Source organism: Lineus longissimus, chromosome 2 (assembly GCF_910592395.1).
Source record: "Lineus longissimus chromosome 2, tnLinLong1.2, whole genome shotgun sequence".
In the NCBI taxonomy this organism is placed as follows: Eukaryota; Metazoa; Nemertea; class Pilidiophora; order Heteronemertea; family Lineidae; genus Lineus; species Lineus longissimus.
This window is the reverse complement of record NC_088309.1, coordinates 290844-300889: the sequence shown is the minus strand read 5'-3', so window position 1 is coordinate 300889 and position 10046 is coordinate 290844. Positions and strand designations below refer to the sequence as shown.

At 41.8% G+C, this 10046-nt stretch overlaps 1 protein-coding gene across 2 annotated transcripts; it reads left to right on the top strand.

Annotated features, from left to right (window-relative positions):
- Positions 1 to 2953: 2953 nt before the first annotated feature.
- LOC135483451 (vitamin D 25-hydroxylase-like) lies at positions 2954 to 9775 on the top strand. 2 transcript variants are annotated; one of them, XM_064764403.1, is made up of 8 exons: positions 2954 to 3053; positions 5589 to 5970; positions 6433 to 6658; positions 6798 to 6927; positions 7267 to 7423; positions 7689 to 7922; positions 8230 to 8436; positions 8982 to 9775. In XM_064764403.1, exons 1-8 carry the CDS (start codon positions 3048 to 3050, stop codon positions 9164 to 9166), a joined length of 1527 nt encoding a protein of 508 aa, XP_064620473.1. In that variant the 5' UTR covers positions 2954 to 3047; the 3' UTR covers positions 9167 to 9775. The 2 variants fall into 2 exon arrangements, with proteins under 2 accessions (XP_064620473.1, XP_064620472.1); XM_064764402.1 differs by having other exon boundaries at positions 5589 to 5976; positions 8982 to 9773.
- The last annotated feature ends 271 nt before the right edge of the window (positions 9776 to 10046 follow it).

Sequence of the window (10046 nt, the reverse complement as noted above, 5' to 3'; positions counted from 1 at the left end):
CGAAACATGATGAGGACATAGGACAGCCACACGAAACATGCTGAGGACATAGGACAGCCACACGAAACATGCTGAGAACATAGGACAGCCACACGAAACATGCTGAGAACATAGGACAGCCACACGAAACATGCTGAGAACATAGGACAGCCACACGAAACATGCTGAGGACATAGGACAGCCACACGAAACATGCTGAGGTCATAGGACAGCCACACGAAACATGCTGAACAGAGCGAGAGAAAGGAGAAGCCATTAGCTCACAACGGCTTGAAAGACTTTCTCGAGTCGTTTTGCAAACGTCCTTCACTGACACGTGCTGAGTACCACCATGGAGAGTAAAGATATAATTCATCGAATGTATACATTGGTCTCTTGTCAAAGTATTTCATTCTTCACTTGTCATCGTTTTGAAAAGCAGATCTAAAAGTAACTCGGGACAAAAACCTCGCTCCTGCGCTTACTTTGAACACGGTCCTGTAGAGTCTGAGTATCACCAGCAAGATAAATAACAACTGATAAACTTTGCATCATACAACCCTTGCGATATTGTGACGAATTACATCAAACATTTCAGTCTTTGGCTGCTAAACAAAAGTCTTACTACGTGTATTTGTAATGATATAGTGGTGTGTGTACTGAATGTGTTGCATTTTTTGATGCACCGTATGTTTGCCATTCTCAGAAGGATTGATCTCGCGTTCAGATGTTCAGACGTTACGTTCTTAAACTTTGTTTTGATGAACAAAGCAGCAACTTGTCAGCTTGCATGGCTGTCGCATGTCATCGTCAAAGCAACCAACACGAATATGTCACTTTTTTTACAGTGGTGCCATGTCTGGCCCAAAGATATCAAATCAGTATTTCAAGCACGGCTTTAGCTCCTTTATGTTCTTGGAAGCCTGCGGGCAATATTTCCCTGACTTTGGACGGCTCTCTTTGTTCATTTGTGATGTGTTATGGTGCCAGTTATAGCTTGATAAGAAAGGAACTGGGCCATGACGTCAATCGACATTTTGAGTTTGACCAACCTAAGAAAAAGGCACCTGTGTATATGACAAGTGATAGGCAGCGATTCTCCAAATAATGTCAAGTTTTCTAAGAACTCGGCAAGAATATTTCCCCAGCAAATTTTCTTCAGGGAGGATTTAGACCGTGAAATAATTTGGTGCATGAGATACGTCGTGTGCTAGATGTATACTTTATATGAAGTTGTATGATTTTCAGATTCCGCACACTATGTATACACAGCGTATCGCTCTAGCTTCTTCTATGTCCTGAGTAAGTCCACAGCAGGTCATCAAAAATCAGTTAGGTACGGTACGAGCTGTTATCGTAACCTCTGATTACCATTACGGGGGCATTCGGCGTCCGTTTGTCAGTCGGGAAGGTTTTGTAATAGAGAGGTCTATTGAACAGGATCGCTAAGCTCCCAGAAGAAATCAGTCAGTCAAACGTTCTTAATTAGAAACCCATGACCTGCTTTATCACTGAGGTTTAAAGTGCATACCCCGGAACACTATATCCTAGGACATTTAAAACTGTTACACCGGGTTGACAAAAAGAGACGAATCTTTTGCGCCTTTGACTAATCTTTTGCGGTCCCTCGAAGGCAACGACCTTACTCAAGGGAATGACAAAAAACGTTGCAACAACCACCATAACCTTGCCTTTTGGTATCTAACGATTCACTCTAAACTTGTGCATACTTCATCACGCTGGGAATGCGGTTAATTCCTCTCTAATGTGTGGTAATTCGTCCTTCATAAACGGTTCCAAGAATACTACGCCAGGGTAGATCGTTGGCGAGACTCCAAAACGTGACCATGGCAAACCCTTCAAATGAAAACAATGGTAACCTTGCCAGAGAAGCCTGATCCCTCAGTCATTGAGATCTCATGAGATAAGACATGGCGAGGGCCAAACCGTTTGGATATTCAAGGGTCCATTTTCAGTCACTTCTGCGTTAATAACAATGGGAAGGTCCACCTGTTTCAAAATAGTAAAGGGTATGAATGTAACACCTGTAAGTATATTGTCTGCCTGAGCCAATATTTTGCGGCCGAGCAATATTTGTGCGTAGGTGGCGGCTACTGACAAGGTAGATATTGACCAATCTTATCTATCATTCACTTCTTAATGAGTAAACACTCATTGCACTGTTTGCATTCAGAAAGTCCTTTTTTTTCTCGAATACCCAATCAAATAGGTGCATTGTCCCAGATTGATTAAGTGCATTTCGTGACGAAAATAACGCCCAGGTTCTATAAATACATGTCTGAAGGTTCCAGAATAAAATGTCAAGCCATGATTTGCATACGGTACAGGTTATTGCGGAAATTGCATCAACCCAATGCATACAATCTACCCTATTGACAGACAGCATCGGCATCCAAATTATGACGTCATTAGTGGACTTTGGCCTCGCTTTGATTGCATTCCGCTGTTGCGTGGGTGAACATACGGGGCCCATTTACATTAATGATAAATCCTTGGACTGGTGGTGTAATCGATCTTCCATCACCAGGCTTTCTCCTCGTTAACATTCCTTGACAACTACAGGTGACTCATTGATCAATGGTATTCCCCTTCCCACATTTGGCTATTGTTGGCAAAATGATAGATGATCAATAAAATATAGGTTAAACACATCGATTTAAATCATTCAGGTCGAATGAAGGCCGCAACAGTTCGATTTGATCACGTGACTTGTAATTAATGACTGATAATTAATGCGTTGCGTCAGAGTTGTATGCTAAAAGCATCATGGTGATGAATATTGATGAATGCCAAACATATTTGCACATCCCGATTGCTTATAAAAAGCAAAGTGTGCCTTGTGAGCCTTCAATCACGAACACCTGTCAAAGGCCTGCTTATTGTTATTTAAATGTTGTGTTGGAAGTGGGGTATATAAGAAGGCACAAGCCGATTCAAATAGACACAACACATGCTGAGATCCAACAAACCGTCAAGTTAAACTTTGACTACGCAAACCTTAAGGAAGACGTGAAGATTTATCTTCAAAGCAAGCAACAGCAAGGAGCATGACGGTAAGTGTTTATTTTACTTCCATTGTCAGAACATTATTGTAAGGCTTGGCTTATTTATGGTTAATAGCACCCCATTTCACCTCCCATGCAGTGTTTCACTTTCTTTCATTGTGGGGAGTGATATTAATATGCCAGTTATGACCGTCCGGAAACGGGCAATAGGCTTGCCGGAATCCTCCAACGCTCGTCCACAACAAGCGGTGAAATGAACGCCTTTCAACCCTCGCAAATCCTTTCGCCCCACAATTTCAACCAGCTACAAAAGACCCGGCGAGTAGAATAGTCAATTTCCCGCGGCCCGTAATCTGTATATCAATTTTACTCACCATACTTGCTTTGTGCTACTGTATTCTGCAGTTTTTTAACGGAAGCGCATATTCATTTCAAGTGTGACTTTGATCTTGGTTGAAAGCGCACGTTTCTTTCAAGTGAGAATTTGATCTTGGTTGAAAGTGCACGTTTCTTTCAAGTGAGAATTCTATCTTGGTTGAAAGTACACGTTTCTTTCAAGTGAGAATTTGATCTTGGTTGAAAGTGCACGTTTCTTTCAAGTGTGACTTTGATCTTGGTTGAAAGTACACGTTTATTTCAAGTGTGACTTTGATCTTGGTTGAAAGTGCATGTTTATTTCAAGTGAGAATTTGATCTTGGTTGAAAGTGCACGTTTATTTCAAGTAAGAATTTGATCTTGGTTTAAAGTGCACGTTTCTTTCAAGTGAGAATTCTATCTTGGTTGAAAGTGCACGTTTATTTCAAGTGAGAATTTGATCTTGGTTGAAAGTGCAAGTTTATTTCAAGTGAGAATTCTATCTTGGTTGAAAGTGCACGTTTATTTCAAGTGTGACTTTGATCTTGGTTGAAAGTGCACGTTTATTTCAAGTGAGAATTTGATCTTGGTTAAAAGTGCACGTTTATTTCAAGTAAGAATTTGATCTTGGTTTAAAGTGCACGTTTCTTTCAAGTGAGAATTCTATCTTGGTTGAAAGCGCACGTTTCTTTCAAGTGTGACTTTGATCTTGGTTGAAAGCGCACGTTTCTTTCAAGTGAAAATTTGATCTTGGTTGAAAGTGCACGTTTCTTTCAAGTGAGAATTTGATCTTGGTTGAAAGTACACGTTTCTTTCAAGTGAGAATTCTATCTTGGTTGAAAGCGCACGTTTCTTTCAAGTGAGAATTTGATCTTGGTTGAAAGTGCACGTTTCTTTCAAGTGAGAATTCTATCTTGGTTGAAAGTACACGTTTCTTTCAAGTGAGAATCTGATCTTGGTTGAAAGTGCATGTTTATTTCAAGTGAGAATTTGATCTTGGTTGAAAGTGCAAGTTTATTTCAAGTGAGAATTCTATCTTGGTTGAAAGTGCACGTTTATTTCAAGTGTGACTTTGATCTTGGTTGAAAGTGCACGTTTATTTCAAGTGAGAATTTGATCTTGGTTAAAAGTGCACGTTTATTTCAAGTAAGAATTTGATCTTGGTTTAAAGTGCACGTTTCTTTCAAGTGAGAATTCTATCTTGGTTGAAAGTGCACGTTTATTTCAAGTGTGACTTTGATCTTGGTTGAAAGTGCACGTTTCTTTCAAGTGAGAATTTGATCTTGGTTGAAAGTGCATGTTTATTTCAAGTGAGAATTTGATCTTGGTTGAAAGTGCACGTTTCTTTCAAGTGAGAATTTGATCTTGGTTGAAAGTGCATGTTTCTTTCAAGTGAGAATTTGATCTTGGTTGAAAGTGCACGTTTATTTCAAGTGTCCCTTTGATCTTGGTTGAAAGTGCATGTTTATTTCAAGTGAGAATTTGATCTTGGTTGAAAGTGCACGTTTCTTTCAAGTGAGAATTCTATCTTGGTTGAAAGTGCACGTTTATTTCAAGTGTCCCTTTGATCTTGGTTGAAAGTGCATGTTTATTTCAAGTGAGAATTTGATCTTGGTTGAAAGGCATAATTATTTCAAGTGCCGATTTGATGTTGGATTTAACTTTTTTTTAAATCGAATCAGTAATTTCCTGCACACTCTAGATCTTTTGTACGATACTCGGGTCATGCCGTTTTCCATTAAAGGAAGTAGTAGATTACTTTCTTAGAAATATATAAACAGAAATATTACGATTATCTTTGAAGACAATTTTATAAGAACAAGCCTTCATTCAGATAACGGTAACCTAGATATTCAGCAGTAGGAGAGAAATCGTATTCAGGCCATTTTATTCAACTCGACTACCAGGAATATGTAATAAGTCATTTTGCAATGATACCAACTAGTACTTCATTTTTCGAACTTTTGTCAATTTTAAAATGACCACTTGCGTTTACATGTATATGTATCAATTTGAACGCGACTTATCGAGATTACATTTACAGCCGTGTTCGCAATTAAATCGACACCCTCTTGTGCAGTCGATCCGAGCTGCATATGTTTGGCTGTGAAGGTGTCTGCACAGCACCAATTTCGGGACCCGATATTGTACACGGTTCGGCCCACATCATTATACCCACACATCTTCTTCAAATTAGAAATGGCTTATAAATTGATTCGCATTTGCAGATTTCAATGGTGATATCATGGTTGGCATCAACACTCCCCCAGAGCCTCGGCCAACCAACGGTCATCCTCGCGGCAATCATAGGTCTCGCCCTCCTGCTCCTGTTGCGAGCAGACGAAAGATCCCGATTGAACCTTCCACCTGGGCCGTGGGCGTTGCCGTACGTGGGGAATCTGCTCATGTTCGCAGGGAGATCATCGGAGCCGTACTTGGTCTCCAGCGAATTGGCGGATAAATACGGAGCCGTCTATTCCCTCTACTTTGGTAACTACCTGACAGTTTTCTTCAATGATTACCAAACCATCAAAGAGGTGTTTGTCAAGCAGTCGGCTGTGTTCAGCGATCGGCCAAGAAGCCTGAAGCTCTGGAAGGAAACCGTTGAAGGTATAGGTGAGCATGCATCGGTCGACAGTATTGTATTAATTGTCCAGTAAAAAGTGTCGAATTTATTTGCACCTGTACTTCCGATGGTCATATGGTCCAATCAGAAGTATCAGTATCACCGTCGGTTGCATCCAGTTGAAATGAGGGGTGGGTTCGATTGCCTTCTGAGACCTTTAGTTCTTTCCCGTTAGAATGAGAGGACTACGTGTGAGCGCTTGTCCAAAGAAAAGTACTTTACTTCCCTTAGTCTCAGACGACTGAATTAGGCCTAATTTTTCTCGGAAACCAATATTGTCGTCTCAGTGGGATCAGGGTCAACATCGTCATGGTCTGAGCAGGAATCCCCTCACATGAATTAGCTAATTTTGCTCTAGGTTAACACATACGTGTATTCCACTTAATACGTGATTTGTCTTGTCTTGGATTATATATTAATCTTACATCGGTTCTTTTTTCCTGCAGGACTTGGCCTCGCGAATGGTAAGGACTTTGACGACGTGCACCGGACAACCATCCGCTCCCTGAGAGAGGCCGGCGTTGGCACATATAAAGTCGAACAGCGCATCCTGACCGAGGCTGAGCATCTGTGTGCGGAGCTGGAGAAGTTAAACGGAGAACCATTCGACTGTACCCAAGTGACACAGAGTGCTTTCTCCAATCTCACCTTCAATATATGTCTCGGGGAGAGGTGCGTCACTGCATGGAAACGTCCTGTTTTTCATCCTGTCAATTTGGGGATCACCGATCATCCTACGTTCTTTTTCCGCTTTCGCTGCTGTTTATCGTGGAAACGTTAGATCTCAAGTTCTTTCCCTTTGCCTCTTCAGGTTTGACGACTACTCGGACAGCAAGTTCCGTATGATGGTGAACCACCTGTACAATTTCCTGGATGATATGAGGATCGCAATGACTGAGAGTTTCCTTCCCATCCTTGGCGCATTCCGCCCGGACACAATGGTAAGATCAATCTCCAAGCCTCGCCATTGGTTGCGATGGCTTAATGATAGACTAGCACCGTTCACTGACTCTACCCCAGATCAGCACTCGGAGCAAATGCTACAGTTAATGGGAAGACCCGAAATAAAGCCTTATGATTGGCGATCAATGACTACCCCGGAGATGCATACAACTCGGCACTTTTGAAATTTGCCCATATTTGAAATGCCAAATCCGTTTTGTCGTTGTTCATCGTCATTTATTCCAAATCATGTCATTCACTTTCTAACATGTTCTGATGGCGTACGCCATTTTAACCTTGTTTGTACCAGTTATAGCAACACTAGTTCCTAATTTCAGATTTCCAAATTGAAGCAATCCTTGGTTACGATGGACGAGGTGATTGGTGAATACACTAGCGCCCACAAGGAATCTCACATCGCTGGTTGCGCAAGTGACTGCTTGGATCTGTTTGTGGAGCGGCAGATGAAGGAACCGGACAACCCATTGTATTCAGGTAGGTTCCCATCATGCCCTCGTGAACAAGTCAACATTGGACCAGATTGGGCGATAGACTTACTATATCATTCCCGGACCTAGATCCGTGTTACACCATCTCGTTGATCGTAACATGTCAACAGTTATCCATACTGCAGCGACGACTTGTTTAAACCTCCTTAACGCTATGCAAGTTAACTACAGCTGGGGACCCATTCCTACATGCAACTATTGAGGTTGAAGGGTGGGGTTGTCTGCCATTTAATTGACCAATCATCTTCCAGATCTATTTATCAACCGGACCATCGGTGGCGTCCTCAACGGCGGGATCGAGAGTACCCAGACGGGCATGCGATGGCTGCTACTTTACTTCCTCCACTACCCGCACATACAGAAGAGGTGCTTTGACCAGATCAATGAGGTCCTGGGCACGGTGGAGAAACCATCTTGGGAGATGAGGGAGAAGCTCACCTACGTCATGGCCACGCTACTCGAAGTGCTCCGACATGCCAATATAGGTGAGTGAATACGATTCGTAGTGCTCCCCTTTGTCAGGTACCTCTTTTTTGAAAGCCACAAATTGTCCAACAGACGACACATTATGATTAATTTAATGCAAGAGGCTACAGGTACATGTACATGTACCTCTGGTCTAGGTATACTGGAGTATTACGAGACAAGTTCCTTCCAACACCTTGTGTTCCTGATTTCCCGCCACCGTTCACGAAAACTGCTCTTTCTCGAATACCTGCGTATGTTTGTAATATCAAGCTGATTGTTGCATTCCGATCTAAGTCGTACTTCCCATCATCCTTTCTCCCACAGCCCCACAAGGCGTTCCTCACGCAGCTAGTCGTGACACTATGGTCAACGGTTACTTCATTCCAAAAGATACCATGGTGTTTATGAACCTGTACCATGTGCACATGGACCCCAAGTATTGGCCAGAGCCTAAGGCGTTCAAGCCTGAGCGATGGATAGACGGCCAGGGGAAACTCATTCGCCACGAAGCTTTTATTCCCTTCTCCATCGGTAAGCGGGTTTCCTGACTCTCCATCCTTGCTAGCACATGGGGCATATCTAACTTCAATCTGAAGCCAGTCTATCGTCTGCCATTATTCTGTGAACAATATAAAGAGAGTGTTGAGTAAGAGAAAGAGAACTTATTTGGAGAAGGAGGAGGAGAAGCGCCTCCCGACGCATAAGGCTTTTTCATGCAGTGATTTTTAGGGCTACTACAGAGGAAATAATGTCGAATCATTTGTTTGAATGGTGCACTTAAAGTATAAAACTCCATTGAAAGTTGCGAGGACAACCTGTATTTTTACTGCGACATCACATGAAAAAAGTAACAGTGCTGAGAAATCGCTTTTGTTATCGGGGCTAATATTGCCATGCGCATTCAATACGAAATAAAATCTTCGTAGAAAAGAGCAAGATAAACTGCCAAGTTGGCATAATTCGACTCAATAAGCTTTTTACCTCCACATAATTGGCACAAGGGACATGTAAGATTAGTTCAAGGTCCATGGTTAGGTGCACATCCATCTTATCGTCTCCCCTTTTTTTAATTCCAGGAAAGCGCCACTGCCTTGGGGAGCAGCTAGCTAAACAAGAGTTACTTCTCGTGACTGTATGTCTCTTACAAAAGTTCGAGTTTGTTTTACCAGAGAACTACAAGCTCCCAGACTTAAAAGGAATTCAGAAACTCAGCTTGGCACCGAAACAATATTTGGTGTGTGTGAAACCAAGGTCTATATAAAATTCGTAGTCGGTGCAGAGGAACATTTATTTATTTCAATGTGGCATTAGAACTTTGACTTGATAATACTCAGCAGCGGACTGTCAGACTGGCTGATCAGGAATATTGATGGGCAGCATGTGCTTTGAAGGACGTGCATTATTTGAGACTCATTCATTGCAAAGGACCATCGTCAAAGTGAAGTTCCACCCAAGTTTGCCATACTGTTGTGGCAAGCCAGCATGAACCTTTATTATAACATATGTTAAAACATACAAGAAAGGCTGCAACATTCACAGCTTACCACTTGAAATCTAGTCATTTCATGCAGCTGTGGTGTGTATTATGTAGAGCAGGCCTATATTTTTTGTGAAGGACGGAGATTACATGGTAGTAAAACACTTAAACAGAATCATGTACCGCATGAGAAGGGAAATTGATTGAAATGTTTAACCTGATGATCCACAATATGTTGTAGGATACTATGAACTTGCATTTGTAGTTAGAAGTTCTTAATCGTTATTTCTGTTTCGTCCATGTACATAGAATAGTATTTATTTATTTACAAAGCAATGTTTTTAAATTATATACATTATTTTGAAAAGTATGTGTTGGGATTTTTTTTTCACTTTCCAAAGCTGCATGTAGAATTCAACCTAATGTTCACTCCACTAAAGACTTGCAGTTCATTTCAGCAACAAGTCATTTTGTAGCATGTAGTCTGCCTGCAACAAGTATCCCCGCCATTATCATACAGTCCCATTGCCTGTGGCAGTTCGTCATACAGCAGAGAATGCCACCTACATCACAAGACTGTCCCCCCCCCCGCCGCCGGCCCACTCGGCAGATGTTTCCCATGAACCAGTTATGTTCTATAGATGACACAACAGCTGTCAACAGC

What these genes read in the sequence shown, in the direction of transcription:
- LOC135483451 (XM_064764402.1), top strand. An exon ending in GGACAACCCATTGTATTCAG is followed by an intron (nt 7,424 to 7,688) that starts GTAGGTTCCCAT and finishes ATCATCTTCCAG; the next exon opens with ATCTATTTATCAACCGGACC. An exon ending in TTTTATTCCCTTCTCCATCG is followed by an intron (nt 8,437 to 8,981) that starts GTAAGCGGGTTT and finishes TTTTAATTCCAG; the next exon opens with GAAAGCGCCACTGCCTTGGG.